Below are 24,308 nucleotides of genomic sequence, written 5' to 3'. Positions count from 1 at the left end.
ATCAACTCAGGCACAGGTTTTCTATGCCTGCGTGTCTAGGCTTTCCAGCACTGCTGACCAAATTACTCAGCCGTGCGAACTGGCTGCACAAGCTGGTTTCTGAGCTCCAGCCTCAGTTGGGCCATTGGTGCTACGCCTGAGCCTCTCTGTTCCTTCACTCTTATCTCTCTCATGTTTAGGATTGCACCACTGCACCCCCGCCTAGGCAACAGGCTTTTTTAGATAACCTGCTCTTAAAAAAAAAAAAAAAAAAAGGCAGTGGAGAAGAACATAAAGATCACTGGACAGAAAGTTTCTTGACTTTCTCCAGAATATTTTAAGAACCAGTTCACTTCACTTCTCTCCATTCCCACTGCCTCCACCCCTACCTTCTCTTACCCAAATGATGTCATCAGCCTCCTAACTCTTCCCTTGCCTCTGGCTCTCTGGATTTTACAAAATCCCCTCCCACCTCCAGAGTTACCTTTCTAAAACACAGATCTTGTGGCTGGGCGTGGTGGTTCACACCTGTAATCCCAGCACTTTGGGAGGCCAAGGCAGGCTGATCGCTTGAGCACAGGAGTTCAAGACCAGCCTGGCCAACATGGTGAAACCTCGTCTCTACGAAAAATACGAAAAAATAACAATTCATGTGAGAGTTTATAAATATGTCCAATTTCCTAACATCATTTCTGAGAACATCTATTCAAATACCTGTTTTGGGCAAGGCACAGTGGCTTACACCCGTATTCCCAGCACTTTGGGAGGCTAAGACAGGAGGATCACTTGAGGCCAGCAGTTTGAGACCAGCCTGTGTAACATACTGAGATCCCCATGTCTAAGAAGAATTTTTTTTTTTTTTTTTTTTTGAGACGGAGTCTCATTCTATCACCCAGGCTGGAATGCATTGGCATGATCTCGGCTCATTGCAACTTTCGCCTCCTGGGTTCAAGTGATTCTCCTGCCTCAGCCTCCCGAGTAGCTAGGATTACAGGCATGCACCACCATACCCGGCTAATTTTTTATATTTTTGATAGAGATGGGGTTTCACCATGTTGGCCAGACTGGTCTAGAACTCCTGACCTCAAGTGATCCGCCTGCCTCGGTCTCCCAAAGTGCTGGGATTACAGGCATGAACCACCGTGCCCGGCCCTAAGAAGAATTTTTTTTAAAAATTAGCCAGGCATGGTGGCATGTGCCTGTAGTCCTAGTTGCTTGAGAAACTCCAGCAGGAGGATTGCTTGAGCCCAGGAGTTTGAGGCTGCAGTGAGCCATGATCATGCCACTGCACTCCAGCCTGGGCAACAGAACTAGACCCTGTCTCAAAAGAAAAGAACAAAAACCAAACACTTGTTCTTATCTTGGTTTCCCATCTTCAACATGGTCTTGTAACCCTGAAGCTCAAATCAGTCATAAAGATAAGCAACTAAAATCTTAAAAGTCTATTACAAAAAAACTCTTTATTTGCCAAATTTCTTAACTTCTTTGTCCAAGGCTGTGAAATCCTGTATTGGCTTTATGTATTGCTTCCCAATTATCTACTTGCCTATTGGTCCTTAAAGAGCTCTATTAAATCAGCCAAGAATAATCATCCTGTGTATAAATCATGATTTATGTCATGATTCCCTTACCCTTGATGCTTTAAATATGTGATGCTCATTCTCTTTATTACAGTCACCATCAGCATGCCCACTATGAGGGTTACCCCTTCTGTAACTCCCCAGTTCTCTGTACAAGTGCTTTTCAGCTTCACATCTTTTGCAAAAGTCTCTAATACAAGTTTACATTTGGAGACCTTTAATTAAACAGTTTCACTTTTGTCCTCAAAACTCTCAAGTGCGTGCCAACTGATAGCATGGGTTCTTGCTTTTTTGTTTTGAACCAGAATCTCATTCTGTTGCCCAGGCTGGAGTGTGGTGGCACGACTGTGGTCCACTGCAGCCTCTAACTCCTAGGCTCAAGGGATCTTCTCGCCTCAGCCTCTGAAGTAGCTGGGACTACAGGTGCACACCAGCATGCCCAGCTAATTTTTTAAAATTTTCTTGGTAAATTTTTTTATGTTGCCCAGACTGGTCTCAAAGTCCTGGATTCAAGCCATCCTCTCGCCTTGGCCTCCCAAAGTGCACTGTGATTACAGGTGTGAGCTCCCACCCCCAGCCTGATATCGTGGTCTCTCACTGTGAATTTTGATCTTTTGGCATAAAACTCATCCTGGATTTGATGATCAGAATCAGACCTGAGAACTTGTGACCTGGTTTTCCTACCTGTTTCCCTTGTAGTCACGTATCCACAACTGAAGGCTTCGTTTCGGATTTTGCTTTGAAGTTTTTATTCCACTCAGAGTAACTAACATAAGTTTCTTGAAAGCAGACAGCAGGCGTTATCCTTTGGTTTGTTCTGTTATCGCGCATACAGTAGGCAGTTAGAAGAGAGGCTCGGCAAGTGTGTGCTCAGGGACTGATGCTCAGGACCTTCCCTGAGACAGAACATTTGCTCAGTCTGTAGCTCTATCGTACCTGAGAAAGATTTTGCATGTGCCATGCCTAGAGACTAGCAATCCCCATATTTTGAGGTTGGCTCTGGTTAAGTCATTGACTTGGCCAACACTTATTGAGCACCTACCATGAGCCGGGCCCTCAGAGCTAAATAAGATGCCAACCTCATTGCCAGCCATGCTGTCAGGATGTAGTAGGGGAAAAGATACTTTAAACCGTAATGACTGCACAATGCCATAGGTTCATGATAGGATCGACATTCATTTGTACGGCTTTGGTTTCATTAGAGTCACTGAAGATAAAGCCGTGTTCTGGGCAGTTAAGGACATGTCTTTTTGCTCACTTTTTTTTTTTTTTTTTTGAGACAAAGTCTTGCTCTTGTACCCCAGGCTGGAGTGCAATGGCGCAATCTCTGCTCACTGCAACCCTGGCCTTCCGGGTTCAAGCGATTCTCTTGCCTCAGCTGGGATTACAGGGAGTGATGATTCATGTGGAAAAAAACCTTTTTATTTATTTAAAATCACCTATATTTCTTGAATAGAAGCAGACAGGGCATATTAGAATATTCAATCACTATAATAACATTCCTAACATAATGGGTCACTATTACTGGGATGGATAACCCAGTCACAGCAATACAGGCATGGATAATCGATAATACATTACATCAGATCATGTGAATGAAAGTTTATATGCCCTGAAAAGCAATTTGGGTGACTCAGAAATTGGCCCAATTGAAACAAGAGATTGATAGCAATGACCCATGAGAAGAGCTAAAATTATTTCATGAAATGTGAGAAAACAGAAATACATAATATTTTATATATGATTTTATGTATGAGAATATAACGAGTTTACAATGAATACTGGAAGTGAGGAAATCCCTCTTCGTACGGGTGGAAATCCCTCTTCGTACATTAGCATGTTTCTACAGATTACATAGTCCAGTCACAGCCTCTGTAGACACCAATTCTCACTTCACCTTTGCTTCTATGAGCTTCTTATTCCCACTCAATGCCTGACATGTTTGAGATATTTGGCTTCATCCTTCATTCTTCTCCTTCAGCTTTTCCTGTCTTTTACCTGCTTCCTCTTTTGGTGCTGGCTCTTTCTGGGCATCTGGTGGAAGGGCCTACTGTGCTGGTGGGGCCTCTGGTGGTGGGGCCTGTGGTGCTGGGGGAGCCTCTGGTCGTGGGGCCTGTGGCGTGGGGGGAGCCTCTGGTGGCGGGGCCTGTGGTGGGGGGGCAGCCTCTGGTGGCGGGGCCTGTGGCACAAGGGGAGGCTCTGGTGGCAGGGCAGCAGCCTCTGGTGCTGGGGCAGCCTCTGGTGGTGGGGCAGCCTCTGGTGGTGGGGCCTCTGCTGGTGGTGGGGCCTCTGCTGGTGGTGGAGCTTCCTCTCCTGGTGGTGGGGCCTCCTCATCTGGTGGTAGGATTTCCTCTGCTGTTGGGATCTTATCTGCTGAAGTCAGCTCTGATTCCAATGTTGTCTCCGTTGATGACTCCTCTACTTCAGCCACTGCTGTCTGAACTTCAGAGCAGAGGTAAGACATTGTAAGTGGAGTGCACAATAAAAGTACAAGAAACAAAGGAACCAGGAACACTATCAGTTTATAGTCTAGGTCTTGTCTCTGACGTTGAACACGAGCACTACCTTCAATACCACTTTCATTGTTGTTAGTAACTTGCATTCCTGGGGGACCACTGTCCACACTGCCTCCATTTCCTGGATTTTTGCAGTCAGGAGGAGCAAAACCAAACTCACAATGGCAGTGCCTTAAATTGTTACAAACACCTTTCCCATGACACGATTCCTCTGTTCTGCAGTCATACAGGAGTATGGAGTGATGAACACAGGAGTGATCCATGCAGACTTTGTTTGGGGCACAAGAAGTGCCGACGCGCACATCTCCATCATCAGGGATATCAGTAATGTTATGGGCATCCATGCTCCAGCACCAGTCATTGTCATGAGGGACCTGGATCACTGTATGTTGAGCTTTGACTCGTGGTAAGGATTGAACACCTGTACATATGAGTTTCCCACAAAATACATTATCACCTGAACATATAACATATGTTTGCTGATCCTCAGTGGGACGGCCACAGTTTCCAAACCGGTCTCCTCTGGTATTTATTGAAATGTAACAGTCTTCCGGGGCAGATCTTGCAGGGTACCCATATATATTCACACATTGGTTATCAGGGTTCTTACACTGACCCCCAGAGCAATAGTGAATTCTATCATACAACGTGCCATCTTGCTTGTAGCTGTCTGCAGGGCATTCTGCAGAGCTACCGTCACAATATTCTGGGAGGTCACACTCATCCTGAGTAGGATGGCATAAAAACCCCTTCCTTCTGAAAGTGCAGCCCAGACAGCAGAGGCCATGGCTGCACTCAACATTCTCCTTCAGAGTACATGTGGCATCACAGCATGGGTCGAGGTGACAGGCAGAACCACAGTCACACTGCTCTGTGTCCTCCACCACACCATTTCCACAGGCAGAATCCCTACGCTTGCGGCCCCTGGGCCATGGCTTGTTAAATAGGCAGGCCCCTTTGTGTTCTCGAAGGAACTGGTAGTAGTAGTCAGAGCTGCAGTTGCTGAAGCCACTTTCTTTTGTGATATTTTCATGCATGAGGCAAAAGTGCTTATCTTTACAAAAGCAGGCCGAGTGGTCGTGCTGAATACCCAGGTTGTGCCCGAGCTCATGGGCCATCAGGGCTGCAAACAACAGCGCATCTTCATGATGGAAGGATTCAACAGCTGCCACAAAACCGCTTGAGCAGGCACCACTGAGAAAGGCCTGGCCCATATTCTGTCCAGGGTGATGCCCAACGATCATGTGGGCAACATCGTGTTTTGCACGATGGAAGAGCATCTCTTGTCTCCAGTGATTGAAATTCCTGAGTGTGATTTGCAAGTCCACTGTGACATCTATTAGGTCCCCCTCGGTCCAAATCTCCATTCCAGCCAGCACCACCTCTGTGTTTATTCCCCTAGTGAAGCTGTTGGCCAGAGCAATGACATCCACTACTGTCTGGACCGTCTCATTGACGTTACTGCCCCACATCTGGAACCGCTGGTTGTTGACCACGACAAACATCTCCACGTACTTTTTGTGTGACCACAAGTAGGACAGCGCCTGTAGATCATGAGGCTTCCTGCTCCCTTGTTGCCAGCTAGTAGACACCACATGGCTGTCTCTGGAAGTGACACCACAGGAGACTCGCGCTTGATGTGCCATGGTGTATAACACATGTTCAAACCGTCTTGAAGAGTCCATGGGCTCACTGCTGTAAGATTTTTCCTCCTTAATCAGGATGCCCCTGAGACCTGCACAGATGTTGACAGAAACAAAAGAACCTGACACTCCTTCTATGTAGCCTTCATAGTGGCAGTCATGTGAGATGAAAGGCGATTCTTGCCCCAGGAGGCCATTGTGGTAACTGTAGACTGGAAAGTTATTCACAAAATGGTTTCTCTTCACCTTCAGATGAACCAGGTGCTTCTGGCCTTGCATAAGTAACAAGTAGGACAGTCCTTCCACTGGGATATCTCCTCCCTGGACTGTCAGCCTCTTTGGAATAATTATTTCATAGAAAGAGTAATAGATTGATCCCAGGTGACAGTACATGCTTGGCACAAAAATCACCAAAAGCATCAAAATCTCTAACCTGATACATGAAGGTCCTGGTACTAGCCCCAGCCTTAAGTTCCACTTCTGTGGAGCCCAAGTTTGAAACTTTATCTTAGCCTCTTCCAAGGCCACTTGGTTTTTCCATAAAGCAGGATGTTGGCAGAGTCTTTTAATAATGCCACCAGTGACATGGCCCAAATAAATCAGTTAATGATTCTGGGCCTATGTCCATCAGCAGAGCTCTCCCTCGCACACAAACCCTCGGAGGCTCAGGTGTTAGTCTCAGATCTACGCTGGCTCCCTTATTGGCAGTTCTTGCCCAACTCTGATTCTTACAGAACTTCAAGCCGTGTTTCTCTTCCTGCTTCTCTCCTGGCCTTCGGCAGTTTCTTTAGTATGTCTTCCTTCCAACAGCAACAACTTTAATCTTCCTTAGTTATATTCCTTTTACTTTCATGGGAAGATATTCCAAGTAGAAGGCCTGTAGTGATCCAGCCAGTACTGTAACTCAGGCAAATTATTCTTTATCCTCAGCTCAGGCCACACAACTTGATATCCGTTAATCTGCTCATTCTTTGAAACCCAACATTCTGTCAGGGGGTGGGGGGAAGGGGGCAGGGCTTCTCTGGGGATCTCTGAAAAGGTCAAAGTTCTTTGTGGCCCACTGCCTCTTTCCCTCATTTCTGCAGTTTTCAGGGTACCATTTCTCAGTTCAACTCTCCTTTGTCAGTGTCTGGTTTTTTTTCTTTAATTCAAGAAAATCTGTATGTGGATGTTCAAGTTTTCCCTCATTATCATTGGTTCATAACAAATGAGTTTAGATATTTTATATCTGCATATAATCTTCTCTACCAAGTTTTCCTAATGCACGGATATATTATGTGTTAAGTAAAATGGGCTCAAGTTTCACCATGGGAGTATATAAAGGATCAGGATCAAAGTTCAGTTCCTCCAACTGCCCTAACATAAAAACAAAGTGTGGGGCCCGGGCACGGTGGCTCACCCCTGTAATCCCAGCACTTTGGGAGGCCGAGGCAGGCGGATCACCTGAGGTCGGGAGTTCGAGACCAGCCTGGCCAGCATGGTGAAACCCCGTCCCTACTAAAAATGCAAAAATTAGTGGGGCGTGGTGGCAGGCGCCTGTAATCTCAGCTACTCAGGAAGGTGAGGCAGGAGAATCGCTTGAACCCAGGAGGCGTAGGTTGCAGTAAGCCGAGATCACACCTTTGCACTCCAACCTGGGCAACAGAGTGAGAATCCGTCTCAAAAAAAAAACTGTGGGGTCAAAATAAAAGCTGACTAACCAGGTGTCTAGTTAACATTTCATCAAGAAAAGAAAACTGGGCTATATAAGAACTTTTAAAAGATTTCTTCGGTTTGGAACTAAAATTGACCTGAAATGTCTGTGGAAGTCCTTGAATTTGGTTTTGATGTCAATTTCCTTGGTGTATTTAGCAGTACAAATTTAAAAGGAAAAGAAGCCCTATGCACCCATTCCTTACGCAGTTATTCTGTGCATTCTAGATGAAGAAAAATAAAACTCTACATTTTTTATCTTGTATAATTTTACAGCAAGTCAAATATTTACAACATGAGACCTTTCAAATATGAGATACGACTACAGAAAGGAATGTAATGGTAGCATAAGATCTTAGATAACAGCATGAGAGCAGATCAATTTATTCACTATTCCTATTAAATATTTAATTCCTAATACAGATAATACAATGTATCATTAGCATCTAGCAAGAAAATTTATACTGTCACAAACCCACTAAAAAAATTTACAGCAAGAAAAGTGAAATGATTTCCAGCTGTATTTCTTCTTGTGATTTATGTAAGCGCAAAGCTTCTTAAAATTATATTTTGAAAATTATCACAGATTTTAGGGTGTTTCCCTGTTTCTTAACCAAAATAGGCAGCGCAAATTAGGTTAAGCCATTTGGTGGGATAAAAGAAGATTCAATAATGGAAGAACATTCTACTCTTTAAATAAATAATTAAAATGAAATATCCAATTTTCTAATTCTCAAATTGAAACGTATTTTCTTCAATAAATACATGCACATACACATACCCACACACAAGACCTTATTTAAATCTTTTGGCTTCTTTGACCAACAATTACCATTTCTTCAACTCATTTTTTTCTCAAATGAATACAAGCAACATAAACTCTTTTTAAAGAGTAATTCCTGCCAGGCACAGTGGTTTGCTCCTGTAGTCCCAGCTACTTAGAAGGCTGAGGCAGGAGGATTGCTTGAGCCCAGGAGCTTGAGTCTAACTTGGGCAACATAGCAGGATCACGTCTCTTTTTTAATTTTATTTCTGAGATGGAGTTTCGCTCTGTCACCCAGGCTGGAGTGCAATGGTGCGATCTCCACTCACTGCAACCTCTGCCTCCCAGGTTCAAGCAATTCTCCTGCCTCAGCCTCCCGAGCAGCTGGGATTACAGGCATGTGCCACCATGCCTGGCTAATTTTTTTATTTTTAGTAGAGACGGCATTTCACCATGTTGGCCAGGCTGGTCTTGAACTCTTGACCTAAGGTGATCTGCCCGCCTCAGCTTCCCAAAGTGCTGGGATTACTAAAGGCATGAGCCACCACGCTGAGCCTCATCTATGTTTCAAACAGTAAATTCAGACTGGCATTCTCCTATATTCATACATATTAGTCAGAGAGAGACAAGTTTTTTTACTACATCAAGCTGACTTTTATAACTGTGGTAAAGTCTAAAAGTATCTGATTGACCAGTAATGGCTTTAGTAAGCAGAAGGTTAATAAATCATGTAGGCAAACAGGAGAGCATAACCTGCTGCTTTATAAGAATTATAAATATACCTGTGTTATGTTTCCACAGGTATAGGTGTTTGTTAGGCCAAAAAATATGAGAAAGATATCGTTTCACTTCCAGTTATGTGCAAATTTCGAGTAGCAAACCTGACAGTTATGTTAAAGCAGAATTTACTGCTGGACTAGGAATATACAAACAAAACTCCACTTCGAAGACCAAGCCGAGTCCCTTGGGAGCTACTGTTTTTTTTTCAAGGTATGCTGTTGCATTACAACAGCTGGGGCATCCTCCAGAGTGTTCACAAACTTCCAGCTTGGTGCTCATTTGGATGTGTCTGGACACAGCACTTACATTGAGGGCATGAATTCAGCTTGAAGTGACTGAAACACGGGCAACAGATGCTCAGAGTCGAAGGGAGTATCACTTTGGATACCTTTTCCATCGCACCTAAAATTCAGCATACACTGAAGGAAAAAATAATCATCCTGAGCCTTTTTAGAAGACACTCAAGTCACAAATTTAAGAAGTTATGGATATAATGGATATGCTAGAATATTCCTCTAAAGAAGGAGAAGAGTAACAAAGGTAATTACTGTTTTTTTCTCCCCATGGAATACTGAACCTCTGCCCTAAGATAGGAAAACTACAGTTGTTCTAATATTACACAAACAAGTGCAGTATTCCTAACTGTAAGAAGTGATCTGTAAGATTTGCATTTCACTGAAAAACACAACAGGCACTTAATTCAACTCTCAGTCAAGTTTTCTGGTCAGTAAATTTAAAAACATTGGTTTTTCTTCTGTTGCTGGTTAGATTTTGCCATCATGAAAAGTATTCAGGTCGCGCACGGTGGCTCACGCCTGTAATCCCAGCACTTTGGGAGGCCGAGGTGGGCGGATCACGAGGTCAGGAGTTTGAGACCAGCCTGGCCAATAATGATGAAACCCCGTCTCTACTAAAAACACAAAAATTAGCTGGGCGTGGTGGTGTGTGCCTGTAGTCCCAGCTACTTGGAAGTCTGAGGCACGAGAATCGCTTGAACCTGGGAGGCAGAGGTTGCAGTGAGCCAAGAGCAAGCCACTGCACTCCAGCCTGGGGGACAGAGCGAGACTCTGTCTTGGTGGCAGCAGCGTGGGGGGTGGGGGGGAGACATATTCTCCTTACAGGAAATCCATTTATAACAGTTATCAGTCACCTAAGATTAGTGAACTTTATCTCAAAAAATATCTTTCAATTAAATTCTCCAAGGTAAAAAGGAACCAATGTAGGCCGGGTGCAGTGGCTCACACCTGTAATCCCAGCACTTTTGGAGGCTGAGGTGGGCGGATCACGAGGTCAGGAGATCAAGACCATCCTGGCTAACATGGTGAAACCCTGTCTCTACTAAAAATACAACAAGAAATTAGCCGGGCGTGGTGGCGGGCACCTGTATAGTCCCAGCTACTCAGGAGGCTGAGGTAGGAGAATGGTGTGAACCTGGGAGGCAGAGCTTGCAGTGAGCCAAGATCGCGCCACTGCACTTCAGCCTGGGCGACAGAGCAAGAATCCATCTCAAAAAAAAAAAAAAAAAAGGAAGCAATGTAATAAGGTAATTCTTAAGACACTTGTTTTTTATCATCTATTCCCACAGGCAGTCACACACATACAGGGCATACTAACCAAATGTCACCCTAAAGATTCAGGGTGGAGGAATTACTCAGCACAGTGGAGGAGTTAGAAAATAAGTTGCTGGTGAGATCAATTTTGATCGAAGAGAATGAGATGAGAAAAAATGGAATAACAGATGACTATCCTCTCCCTCTGCTCTGCGAGCTGGAGTCTACCTGCCAGCTTTTCTATGTACCAACCTAAGTACCCACCAAAAACTGCTACACACACACACACACACACACACACATACACGAAAATTGGTTTGTTATGGAAACCCATATGCACAACAGAAAACTAAAAAAGGACCTAGCCTTATTTTTCCTTCAAACAGCTGCTCTCGGGGCCAAAACCATGCTTCCTGAAAATGAAGGGTAATAAACAAGATAAATGCAGCCCAGAGGATGCCAACACAAAACCCAGACAGACATATTACAGAGAAACAGGGCAGCCTTATAAAAAAAAAAAAAACCAAAACTGGATCATCTTACATGATAATCCAATAGTCCCACTTCAATTAATTACATGTAAATTTCTCGGACAAATTATTCCAAAAACAGGACCAGAGGAACAGGGAACAGAAATAAGGAGTAATGGAGCTGGTGAAGGCTGCAGGGAAGGGGAAAGGACAAAGCAGGACCTCCTGGAAGGGGAAAGGGAAGCTCCGGTTAAACATATAAAGAATAGGCCAGGCTTGGTGGCTCATGCCTGTAATCCCAGCACTTTGAGAGGCTGAGGTGGATGGTCAGGAGTTCGAGACCAGCCTGGCCAACATGGTGAAACCCTGTCTCTACTAAAAATACAAAAATTAGCCGGGCATGGTGGCGGGTGCCTGTAATCCCAACTACTTGGGAGGCTGAGGCAGGAGAATCACTTGAACCTGGGAGACAGAGGTTGCAGTGAGCCGAGATCGTGCCACTGCACTCCACCCTGGGTGATAAGAGCAAGACTCCATCTCAAAACAAACAAACAAACATATAAAGAAAGAATAAACCCAAGGCCGGGCACAGTGGCTCACGCCTGTAATCCCAGCACTTTGGGAGGCCGAGGCAGACGTATCACCTGAGGTCAGGAGTTCAAGACCAGCCTGGCCAACGTGGTGAAACCCTGTCTCTACTAAAAATACAAAAATTAGCCAGGCGTGGTGGCGGGCACCTGTAATCCCAGCTACTTGGGAGGCTGATGTGGGAGGATCACTGGAACCTGGGAGGCGGAGGTTGCAGTGAGCGGAGATAGTGCCACTGTACTCCAGCCTCCACTACAACAGCAAGACTCTGTCTCAAAAAAAAAAAAAAAAGAATAAACCCAAAAGAAAACCCTGTTAGATTTAAGAAACACACCAGTACCCTTTTAACAAACAGATATGACAAAAAGGAAATGTTCCTGCTTTTCTCTTGGGAATTAGGGGGCAGGAGAAATGAGGGCTCACCTCCCTCTTCTTCCATCATGGAAGTTGGCTCCCCAAGCTCAAGTGTGCCTCCTGTGAGTTCCAGCAAGCAGTCTGCAATGACAGCCACAAAAATGTCTTGGCAGTAGAGCTAATCTAGCAATGGTGTGGAAAATAAACACACAGGGCAATTGAAACCAGAATCCAGAGTCCTTGATTCAACTGTTTACTAATCAGAAAGGTCGGTATAGTCGGTCCTTTTTCTACTGCTGGCAAGTGATTTTTGTATATTTTATTACAAATAAAACAATATTGCTTGACAGCATCATCTGTCATCTTACAAATATACAACTACACAGTCCTAAAGTAATAATATGTCTCTAGAACTGAGCTTTTCTTAAAAACAAATAATAACTAACTATACTATTATTAAGTCCTGCACCCTAAATCTATACAGCAACTTTAATCAATGTGGAAATGAAATTATGATTTATTAATTTACATAAAATTACTTTATACATTAAAGAATAATTTTTCAAATTGTTAAAAAAACAAAGTCTGAAGCTGTCATTATTGGGATTCGTGGGACGTGGTTTGCTCTTCTATCACCTGCTTCACAATTTCTGCCAGTTTTAGTCGATCTACTTTATCTGTGAATCCACGACCTGAAAGCAAAAAAAGAACAAGGTCAGTCCTCAAATTCTTTGAGAGGTGGCAGACTCTTGACAGAGACCCAATAAGGTCCACCTTACCAGTATCAAATTCACCCTCACCAGTGGAGGAACCACCGCCACCACTGATCAAAAGCAGTTCAGATCCCCCATTTTTCAGGTAGCAATTGTACAGTTCCACTAACCTGGCAGTAAAAATCCAAAGCTCACAACACACAAGCAAACCACAAAGAGAGACAAGATCTTTGTAATACATACAGCTGACAAAAGACTCATATCCAGAATATATAAAGAATTCCTATACATCTATAAGAAAAACACAACTCAGTGAAAAAAAATGGGCAAAAGACTTGAATAGGTACTTCACAAAAGAGGAAATCTAACTGGCCCATAAACATTTAAAACGTATATCAGTACGTTTTAAGGGTACATTTAAGGGTAATGCAAACTAAAACCACATTGCAATACCACCTACAAACTAACCAGGATAACGAAGATTTTTTTAAAAGACAATAGCAAGAGTTAGTGTGGACGTGAAGTAACCAGAACCCCCAAACACTGCTAGTGGGAGTTCATAAATTCACTTTGAAAAACTGGTAGCAGTACCCACTAAAGCCAGACAGATGAAGACCTCCATGAACCAGCAATTCTAATCCTATACACGTAAGATAAATGAGCTCATCAAAAGACATTCGCAAGAGTATTCACCACAGCCCTTTTCTTAATTCCCCAAATCTGGAAATAATCCTAAAGTCCATTCAACAGTAGAATGGAGAAATATAGCACACATTCATACAGTGAAAATGAATGATCTGCTGCTACACACAACATGGATGGATGTCACAAATATAATGACTAAAATTTAATTGACTAAAAGAAGCCAGACATAAAAGAACACAGACTTGTCTGACTCCATTCACAAAGAATACAAAACCAGGCAAACTTAGGCTACAGTGCTAGAAATCAGGACTGTGATTACCCTTGAATGGAGGGAGGGAGTGACTGGAAGAGGATGCATGTTCTACTGCATGATCTAGGTGCTGGTTACAGAGGAGTGTTCAGTTTGTGAAAATTCACTGAAGTCTGTATTTCATATGTGATCACTTTTCTAAAATGACATATTTCAAGTTTTTTTTTCCCTTTTTTTTTTTTTTTTAAAGACGGAGTCTCACTCTGTTGCCCAGGCTGGAGTGCAGTGGTGTGATCTCAGCTCACTGCAACCTCCGCCTCCCAGGTTCAAGCGATTCTCCTGCCTCAGCCTCCTGAGTAGCTGGGACTACAGGCGCATGCCACCATGCCCGGCTAATTTTTTTTTTTTTGTATTTTTAGTAGAGGTGGGGTTTCACCGTGTTAGCCAGGATGGTCTTGATCTCCTAACCTCATGATCCGCCCGCCTTGGCCTCTCAAAGTGTTGGGATTACATGCGTGACCCACCGTGCCTGGCCCTCAAATTTTTCTTTAAAAAAATCCCAGGGAAGTGAATCTCCTCCAAGAATGGGAATGGCCAGGCTAGCACTTTAGATTTCTTATGGCATGTCTAAGAAACAAGAAGGCAGGCCAGGTGCAGTGGCTCACACCTGTAATCCCAGCACTTTGGGAGGCCAAGGTGGGTGGATCACTTGAGGTCAGGAGTTCGAGACGAGCCTGGCCAACATGGGTTGAAACCCCGTCTCCACTAAAAAAAAAAAAATACAAAAATTAGCTGGGTATGGTGGTACGTGCCTGTAGTCCCAGTTCCTTGGGAGGCTGGGGTGGGAGAATCGCATGAGCCCAGGACGGGGAGGTTGCAGTAAGCCAAGATCGCACCACTGCACTCCAGCCTGGGCAACAGAGGGAGACTCCATCTCAAAAAACAAAACAAAACAAACAACAACAACAACAACAAAAAAAAACGCGGAAACAAGTGAGGCATTGAAATCTTCAGTTTGCTCCCTTCCCTGAGCATCCTGGAGCATAAGTCTAGTACAGTTTGCTCAACTGGAAAGACAATATTAAAATCAGTTTCAAGCCAGGCACAGAGGCTCACGCCTGTAATCCCAGCACTTTGGGAGGCTGAGGCAGGTGGATCACTTGAGGCCAGGAGTTCAAGACCAGCCTGGCCAACATGGTGAAACCCCATCTCTACTAAAAATACAAAAATTAGCTGGGCATGGTGGCACTTGCCTGTAGTCCCAGCTATTCGGGAGGCTGAGGCAGGAGAATCACTTGAACCCGGGAGGCAGAGGTTGCAATGAGCAAAGATTGCGCCACTGCACTCCAGCCTGGGGGACAGAGTGAAACTCCGCCTCAAGAAAAACAAGGCAGTTCAAGAAATTCATCTCTACCTTATTTGCTTCAGGAAAAAAAACTTAACCAGCAGTAGATTTGGCAAACTTTCTCCTCTTTCGTGAAACAGCTCTTCTCTAAGCCAAGCAGATCAGCGGGATCAGCAGGGTGGACTCGCTGGCACTTTGTCCTCTTTCTCCCCTTCAGCATCTGTTGCTTCTTAATGACCTGGTGAATAGTCCTGGTATCTGAGAGGAGTTCTGAAATTTGGGTTTTTTTTTTACCCAAGTGGTGTGTGATGGGGGCTTTCTAGTGTTGAATCTGCAATACACAATTCACTTGAACTCCGGAAAATAAGTGAAAGGGCCAGATATCCAGGTATGCCTGGGCAGTTAATGTAGAGCTAACCCCCATTCCACAATGCTCCACTCACTCTCCAGCCAGCCTCACTTCACTTCAAAACAGCCGCAGCTCAGGCCCCAAAGAGATACTATATGTTCTAAACATAATCACTTGTCTGCATTCCTGGGGAAGGGAGGTGATGAAGGCTCCTACCATTCCAGCTGAAGCTCTGCAGAGTATCTCTTAGGAGTTTGCATTCCCGGTTATACTTCCAAGCCTCCTGCATTACTTCATTCAGTTTCTCATCTTCATTCTCTCCTATTGGTAAGGATGAAGAGGAATTTGCATTTTTCCTGCAGCATCATGGGGTTTTAGTGTGAGAGATGGAAGGACGTGATGTCCAACTGGTTGAAAAATGTTGACTGAATGTGCAAAACTTCACCAGACAAGGGCTTTACTGCTAGTCCCTACATTATGTAGACCGCATCTGGTATGTGGACTCTTTTTTACTCTGACATCTTTATACAAATCCACTGATGGCCCCAGAGTCTTAGCACCAAGGGATGGGAAACAGGCTGTGGCAGACTCTATTGCTGAACAAAAGACACCTGGTCAACCAAAGACCAAAAAGTGGGAGAGTGGGCTACTTTCTCTCCCCTAAGCTCATTTCTTACTTTAGAAAGCTATCTGAGGTACACTACATGAGTTCTCTTAAAACCCAAGGAATCTAGGGAGATAGATAGGTCAACCCAACTGTTTTCTGGCCTAGTATGTGAAGCCTCTCATTTATCTGCTGAGAATAGCCCCTCACCCGCCGATGAGTGGAGAGAGAACATAACGAAAGAAAGCTCTCACTCCAAAGGACCCACGTGTAAGTCACTCTGCCCATGACATGAGTAGCAGCAGGAGCCACTTCTGAACTAAGGAGGTATTCTCATATTTATGAGCTAATGGCAGCCTTGCACTCTAAAGGCTCTGGAAATGGTTAACAGCCTGCAATGAGATTCAGACCCTACCCACATTTTCCATTCTCTATCCCCCAACCTGTGCCCTTGTTGTCAAACTAAGAAAACACAAAATTGCATGCTTGCACCTGACACTGCCAATTAAGTCTAAACTAGAAATTCCACAGAAACAAAGGAGGGGCAGAACTTAACTGCATTTCTAAGCTCCCACTGTCCAATCTTTTTAGTGGGCATAGACTACCTTATATAATGTACTTTTCTTATAACACAAGATGAAACAGACAACCCAAAATTAAACCATTCCTTTTGCCATGTGCATGCATACACCCACCCACCCCTGCACACACACACTCACAGACACACAGAGGATTAGTAAATGGTGTGACCTTTACCAGCCTGGGGGAGAATACACTGAGCAATCACATCTCGGAGTTTTTCCAAGGCAACATTGGAATCCTCGGCTCCATTCTCATGGTCGTGGATATAGACACTGTCCTTTGGCTTGGTGCTTTAAGAGTTTGAGGGAGGGGTAATGACAACGTGAGACCCCAAAAACCAACTCTGGACAGATATTAACTCTAAACATAAGGCAACAGATGTATCAGAAAAATAACAATAGTGTCCAACTCCTGATACTATTTTAAGAGCTTATCCTCTCCACCCTCTTCAGAGGCTAAAGAAAGACCCCTAGCTGAGCAAGTTAAATTTCTTAAATTTCAGAACCCAGTACTCAGCCATTCCAGCCATGAAGAAGAATCGAAGAAATAAGCTCAGTTACCCAAGTAACTTCCTCTTCCGCAGAATGGGGTTGTTCACTGAGTGCAGGGGTTTGAGGCTGACTTTCAGATCCTGGATTCTCATGTTGGCCAACTGTTCCGCGTGAGCCTGCTGGATTCCTGCAACCACTGCCTGAATGCAAACACTGCCATCAGTTTTTCATATTCATTGCTGGGCACCTAAAAAGCCAGTCTAAGAAAGTGGAAAGGAAAAGCTCAAAGTACTAAGAAGGTAATTTCACTCTTATGCTGAAGGAATATAAATATTTTGATAAGGCAGAGGACTCTTCCCCATGGATCAGCAGGAACCAGGAAACACCAGGCCAACCAAAGGTCACACAACAACTAGCCCTTCTTCCCTGGTGGGGGGACAGAAATGCAAGTAAGAAATACCAGCAGGAACCCCACTCAAAGCCACTACTGAGGGGAAGTGTAAAGAGGCACATATGGACATCAGCGGAAAGGCTGGCAGGCTGCTGCCCAAGAAGCCTTACAGACGGTATTGATTCACCTCAGCCCTGACAGCTCAGAGCCCTGACCATCTCACATGGCCAAGGCTGAGGCCACATGACCGAGGCCACAACCAGTCAAGTAATTTACAGTAAGAAATAGCTGTCATGGAGTCTGGAACTCTGGAAGTTTGTGCTTTTATGAACAGTGTATAATCTCACTACGGGCAGACGAAATCATCAGAAGGCTTCATAGGAATATGATCCCATTTTTGTATTTTTTTTTTTCCATTTTTGTACTTTAAAAGAAGGACAGAATGTGTGTGTGTGTGTGTGTGTGTGTGTGTGTGTGTGTGTGTGTATCCCAGAAAACGATCAGGAAGTATACATCAAGCCATAGATTACCTCACCTCTGAGGGGTGTGACTGTGGCAGGGAATGAAAGGGAACTTTTACTTTTTAACACTGCTGTACCATCTGAATTTTCACAACAAGAATTTTTTTGAGACGGAGTCTTGCTCTGTCTCCCAGGCTGGAGTGCAGTGGTGCAGTCTTGACTCACTGCAACCTCTGCCGCTGCCAGGTTCAAGCAATTCTCCTGCCTCAACCTCCAGAGTAGCTGGGATTACAGGCGCATGCCACCACGCCCAGCTAATTTTTGTATTTTCAGTAGAGATGGGGTTTCCTCATGTTGGCCAGGCTAGTCTGGAACTCTTGACCTCAAGTGATCTGCCCGCCTCAGCCTCTCAAAACTGCTGGGATTACAGGCGTAAGCCACCATGCCTGGCCTTATCTCCTCATTTTTAAGATCTTGAGTAACCTCTATGTGCTGACAACCAGGATCTAAGTAATCCCTTTGGATTTTTGAATGACCAAACCATTTCTGGAAAACAGGAAGACAACCACCCACAAATCAAAGAGAAGGCAGAGAACTGTACTTTCCAGTTCTCCTTTTTCTTCCATGCTCCAGCTAAACTTAGAAAGAGACGTCTAACACTTCCACCCTACCCCTTCAAAGCTGTTAACACTCAAGTCTGTGTCACCGCTTTGAGCTCACAGCCACACTATGGTCCCACCCTATAAATCTCATTCATTTGAATGTTCCTCTGCCATCTCAAACAATATCTAAAACCTAAGAGACTCCCTCTCACCCAAACCAGCCTCCTTCCTAATCTGTCAATGTTATCACCAGATATGCCACAACTGTCCCCTTATATCTAGTCTATCACGAAAAACTGTAGAAATTTTTCTTCAAAAATATTTAGCCTGTTCATTCACCTCTACTTCTCTGCTCCCATAGCCACCTCCAACTTCTAGATTACTGCAGAAGTATTAGGCTGGCAAGTCTGCGAGTCGCCAAGTCTGACTATCTCTAAATACCTTCCTAGTGGCAAATCTCTTCTCAAAAAGCTACCATGGCCTCTCAGCTGCATCCCACTAAGACTTAAACCCCTCTGTCCACTTGCAAAGCCTGGCCCTGCCACACCCATCTCATTAACTTCCCATTAGTGAGGCCAAATTATTTTTCCCGATGATGTATTTGCATGTGTTTTTTTGCTTATGCTGTTCGCCACGCATGGGCGTTTACACTGTCTACTCAAATTCTTCAAGGACAGCGCATGTCCGAACATGAGAAAGAACTCAGATGCTGCAACACAGAAGACAGTTAATACATGTGAGGGGTTCTGCCTTCTCTTTGGGAAAATTACATCCCTTCAAAGATGTGCTCTTTTTCTGAATTCCCACAGCATTCACAGAAAAGTTAACATGCAAAGCTCTGATATTTGAAATGTTCCCTCTTTGTTTCATGTTTATTGGCCTTGCCTTCCCAGCCAGTCTTGTTTAAACCCCTTGGGGAAAGGGAGGGAATCTTAAACTGTTCTGTGCCCGCAGCCCTGTAGCAGAAATATGGAGGCTATTCCTTTGAGTGCTCCCTTAGTTTATATTCACCAGGCCTTGATTTGGTCTTTTACCGAAAGAAATTCCTTATTTTGGATCCTGACTCTCAGGAAACCAGAGATGTTTCTCTGGGAAGGATCGTGTACTCTGCACTGTTTTGCCTTTAACCCCTCACTGAGCCAAGCCCCAGCATTCCTTCCCAACACAGTCTTTTCAGCCAACAAAGTAAACATCATTCAAAACCTTGTCCATCATCAGCTGAGCAGAAGGCAGCACATTATCCAGGGCCTCAGTGGAATTGAGCCAGGGGTGGTCCAGCACTCCCTCGATGGTGAGTCTCTCCTCCGGTTTGACCTTCAGGAGCCTGTGGAGAAAACGCCAACAGGGCTGCCATGCACAGTTGCTACCAAAAGGCCATAGGAAGTTCCTGGACCTGGCTCTAAACAGTTCTGATTACTTCTGACTTCTGCAAGCCTGGGCTTTCCACCTGCAGAGCACAGATGGGATTCTAGTCTCCAACCACTTGTAGGGGTACTATGGCTTGAGGCAGTCCTTTGTATACTGGAAAAAGTGAGATTAAAATGGTAGAAAAGGGCTTAATCCAGTGATACTTTTGAGTTCTAGGGTTTAATAAGGTAATCCTACATATGGCTTATAGTTCCTCAGACCTTGAATCTCCATACTGAGGTTTCTAGGACAATGGGCTTTAACTTCCAAAAGGAACTCAGAGTGCTCTTTTTGGCTGATAGTGGCTGCAGAATTAGTTGAAGGGTCATGAGGTTCTGGAAAAGCAGGTTGCTACCCAATATAAAACTCTTAGATGTCACCATATGGCAGGACATGAGCCCATTATTCCACAGACATTCAAAAGCTAAAAACCTAGAGTCTCTGAGACAGGGATGGCATTTCCTTCTAAGCCCAGGGTGTTGCTTCTGTGCTGTCTGCCTTCAGATCATGCTTCTTTCCATCTTGTTCATTCCCACTGATGTGGTTCCTAGCTCATCTCAGCCCGTTCCCTCCTTCCAACTCCATCTCTCATTACAAATGTCAGGACAACATGCCTAACTGCTCCTTCAGCTTGTCTGCCACCTTCTTCTGGATCATTCTGAACAGATGGCTTCAGATTCTAAAGAAAGGATTATCTGGAAGATCCCAAAACCAAAAAGATAATCAGTGTTGCTCTAGGGACAGGAAATGTATTCTATAGAAAACTGGCAAAGAACTACTTACAGGACATTGAGGTTTTGGTCAAATAGCTGGGAATACAGCAAGGAAATAGCATGTCAAGACAGATGGTGATTTAATCGTTGCACCCACGTTCCTAAAAACTTGTACTTGTCTATTTTAGAAAACAGTCCCTCTTTATAGCACACAGAACCTGCCCCCAACCCCCACCCTCTAATCAACAGGACAAGCTTACTTTTGAAAGGGAGTAATTTCCACGGAGAAATGGCTGTACTGTTGGGAGACAGCTCCCAGGTGTTGCCCCTAAACATGTACCTTCATCCCATTATAGAGGAAGAAACTGAGACCAACAAGGGAGACACTGCTCAGTGAAGACCCAGCAGTGGGAAGACAGGGGCAGTGCCTAAGTCCATGGGCACCCAGCCTCCCACACAGGTGGGCAGAAAAAACAAACATATTCTAATTTAGGCCTGACTTCTTACCTAGTCCTCCAGCTACCAAAAGACTCTGAATATCAACTCTCCCTCATCCACTCACTAGCCCTAATTCTGACTAAATCTTCCCATCTTAAGATATGCCAGAGCAGCTGGGTGCGGTGGCTCATGCCTGTAATCCCAGCACTTGGGAAGGCCGAGGCGGGCAGATCGCTTGAGATCAGTAGTTTGAGACCAGCCTGGCCAACATGGTCAAACCCCATCTCTACTTAAAATACAAAAACGAGCTGGGCATGTTAGCGGGCTCCTGTAATCCCAGCTACTGCCGAGGCTGAGGCAGGAGAATCACTTGAACCCAGGAGGCGGAGGTTGCAGTGAGCCAAGATTGTACCACTGCACTCCACCCTGGGCAACAGAGCGAGACTCCGTCTCAAAGCAACCAACTGGCAGCGCGAAGGTGGAGGGTGGGGTCCAGGCCTGACAAACCCACATAACCACAGCATCCAAGGATGCTGTTTGTCATCTCGGCACCTAGTTCACCTCCTGGCATTGTATCTGTCCCAAATGACATGCCAGCTCACACGTAAGAAGGACAGCACACCAGGTTTATAATTTAGGGTCTTGAATTAATGTGCAGAGACTGCCTATGGAGGGACCTGGGTTCACACCCTGGGGACAAAGTCTAGGGATGCAACAGGAGGGAGGAAAGCTTCATTCGCACCAAGGTGTGGACACTGAGAACAGTCACCTCAGGCTCCAGAGAGATTTCTGTGATATTAAAACGGGGAGGAGCCTGCCTAGGAAACCAGTGACTTTTCTCTACCCACATTCCCTTGAGCTCCACCACCTGGAGGCCTCCTTGGCCTCCCTGCCCAGCAGCCCGTGAACTCACTTCCTCACAACATCTTTGGCCATCTCTGAGATCTGACTCCACTCTTCCTCTGGGAACTCAAAACTGCCTGTCATGATCTTTCTTCGCATATCCTTTGGGATAGTCCGGCTGTGGTGTTTGGAGTAAAAAGGAGGGTATCCGCACAGCATCACATAGATAATCACCCCTAGGGACCACAAGTCACAGCTCTGAAAGCAAAAAAGAAAATGGTCACTCACAGCAGAAGCAGAGCCCCCAAATAAACACCCCATGACAGGCTCAGGAATAGCCCCTGCAATATATAGGCTGATATAAACTAGAGTCACTTAACAGAGACTAGGAAAGCTGAAGGAAGTCTTAGGAGAACTAGTCTTTATCTCCATATTTTCTTTCTTTCTTTCTTTTTTTTTCTTTGAGACAGAGTCTTGCTCTGTTGCTTAGGCTGGAATGCAGTGGCGTAATCTCAGCTCACTGCAACCTCCGCCTCCCAGGTTCAAGCGATTCCTCCTGCCTCAGCCTCCTGAGTAGCTGGGATTACAGGCATGTGCCACCATGCCGCCTGGCTAATTTTTGTATTTTTTTTTTTAGTAGAGATAGGCTTTCACCATGTTGGTCAGGTTGGTCTCTAACTCCTGACCTCGTGATCTGCCCGCCTTGGCCTCCCAAAGTGCTGGGATTACAGGCGTGACTCACCACACCTGGCCTCTCTCCATATTTTCAGTAAGCTACCAATACTACATACATGCATCCCATCATACAAAGCCAGTCTGGGATAAAATGTACAGGTACTTTCATTCTCACTCTTTAGGCCCAAGCACCTATCTGATCCCTGTGTACAGGTATAGGATGCTTTGCCCCAGCCAGAAAAGAAATAAATATAAACCAGCTGGTTGTGAAACCTCTATGTAGAAACAAAGCAACTAAGAGACAGGTAGGCTCACCTACAGTACAGCACAGGCCACTTCATAAAGGCCCAAAGCAGTTTGACACAGATCATGGAGAGGACTGGAGGGAAGAACAGAAGGTCTAAATGCATTCCTTTGACCATGAAGGACTCACTAGGTCCATTTGCAAGCTCTTACACCATTCTGGGGGAAGATACTGTGAAAAAAAGAAAACTGCTACCAACTACCATGTCTGCAGGTAGTAAGGTGACTCCATGGCCTATAATCACTGCATAAAGGACTCCTATTTTAGTTAAATGCAGCTCCATTTGCTTTGAAAACTGGGTTTGCAGAGGCTTCAATTCAAGCCTTTCTTGAACAGCGAGATAAAAGAGGTGCCTGCCTAAGATGGCAGCCCCGTGAGCCTGCCACTGGGGCCCCACACTCCCCCTCACACCACAGCTGTGCGGTGCTCTGCATAAAGGCTGAATAATGGGGTGTCTCAGGTACTCTCGCCTGTATTTTCTTTTTTTGAGACAGTCTCGCTCTGTCACCAGGTTGGAGTGCAGTAGCACAATCTCAGCTCACTGCAACCACTGCCTCCTGGGTTCAAGCGATTCTCATGCCTCGGTCTCCCAAGTAGCTGGGACTACAGGCGCCCGCCACCACACCCGGCTAATTTTTTGTATTTTTAGTAGAGACGGGGTTTCACCACATTGGCCAGGATGGTCTTGATCTCCTGACCTCGTGATCCGCCCACCTCGGCCTCCCAAAGTGCTGGGATTACAGGCGTGAGCCACCGTGCCAGGCCTGCCCATGTTTTCACATTATACTAGTAGATATTTGTGGATGACACAGCCCATGCTGTAGAACAGAATCACAGAATAAAATTACAGGGGTGGAAAGGGACCTTCAATCCCTCACTTTCCAGAAAGGGAACTAATACTGCAGAGATCATGTCATCTCTCAGGTCCTCTGTCAAGAGTGAAACCAAGTGACCTCACCAATGTCACACAGATTAAGAGTAGTGGAGCCACAGCAAGTGTCCCAGCCTACTGCCTTTTTACCATTCTCAGCCACTTCTGTCATCTATATCTAGCCTCAAGTCCCCAAGTAGCATCTTTTTTCTGATCTACTTACTCAGTGACTCCAGGGCCTATTTCTAGAAGCCCTAAACCTCTTGTGCTTTAGAACAGATAGGATCGGCTGGGCACGGTGGCTCACACCTGTAATCCCAGCTCTTTGTGAGGCCGAGGCGAGTGGATCACCTGAGGTCAGGAATTCAGGACCAACCTGGCCAACATGGTGAATCCTCGTCTCTCCTAAAAATACAAAACATTAGCCAGGCGTGGTGGCAGGCGCCTGTAATCCCAGCTACTTGGGAGGCTGAGGCAAGAGAATTGCTTGAACCCGGGAGGCGGAGGTTGCAGTGAGCCGAGATTGTGCCACTGCACTCCAGCCTGGGCGACAGGGTAAGACTCTGTCTCAAAAAAAAAAAAAAAAAAAAAAAAAAGAACAGACAGGATCAATATGTGGGCTACAGGCTGGGTGCGGTGGCTCACGCCTGTAATCCCAGCACTTTGGGAGGCCAAGGCGGGCGGATCACTTGAGGTCAGGAGTTTGAGA

At 45.1% G+C, this 24,308-nt stretch overlaps 2 protein-coding genes across 10 annotated transcripts in view; both read right to left on the bottom strand.

The window, feature by feature from the left end:
* Nucleotides 1-2,965: 2,965 nt before the first annotated feature.
* LOC100968595 (disintegrin and metalloproteinase domain-containing protein 1-like) lies at nt 2,966-6,410 on the bottom strand. Its single transcript, XM_055096181.2, is given in 2 exon segments — nt 2,966-6,263; nt 6,266-6,410. Coding segments are annotated over 2 exon segments (2,697 nt in total). The 5' UTR covers nt 6,306-6,410; the 3' UTR covers nt 2,966-3,606.
* A 1,353-nt stretch (nt 6,411-7,763) lies between these two features.
* The window catches only part of MAPKAPK5 (MAPK activated protein kinase 5), a 55,327-nt gene continuing 38,782 nt past the window's right edge, over nt 7,764-24,308 (bottom strand). For 4 of the 9 annotated variants that reach the window (XM_034934526.3, XM_034934528.3, XM_055096182.2 and 1 more), the window contains 7 exons: nt 21,820-22,007; nt 19,552-19,672; nt 16,964-17,094; nt 16,572-16,693; nt 15,434-15,538; nt 12,552-12,607; nt 7,764-12,093 (listed from right to left, as the gene is read on the bottom strand). In XM_034934526.3, coding sequence (XP_034790417.1) covers nt 11,749-12,093; nt 12,552-12,607; nt 15,434-15,538; nt 16,572-16,693; nt 16,964-17,094; nt 19,552-19,672; nt 21,820-22,007 — 1,068 coding nt within the window. In that variant the 3' untranslated portion in view covers nt 7,764-11,748. Of the gene's footprint in view, nt 12,094-12,152; nt 12,608-15,433; nt 15,539-16,571; nt 16,694-16,963; nt 17,095-19,551; nt 19,673-21,819; nt 22,008-24,308 lie in introns of those variants that run through there. The other 5 variants (XM_034934532.2, XM_034934534.2, XM_034934533.2 and 2 more) reach the window with 3 other exon arrangements.

Source organism: Pan paniscus, chromosome 10, assembly GCF_029289425.2.
Source record: "Pan paniscus chromosome 10, NHGRI_mPanPan1-v2.0_pri, whole genome shotgun sequence".
Classification (NCBI taxonomy): domain Eukaryota; kingdom Metazoa; phylum Chordata; class Mammalia; order Primates; family Hominidae; genus Pan; species Pan paniscus.
The sequence above is the reverse complement of the archived record's forward strand: the minus strand, read 5'-3'. Positions and strand labels throughout refer to the sequence as shown.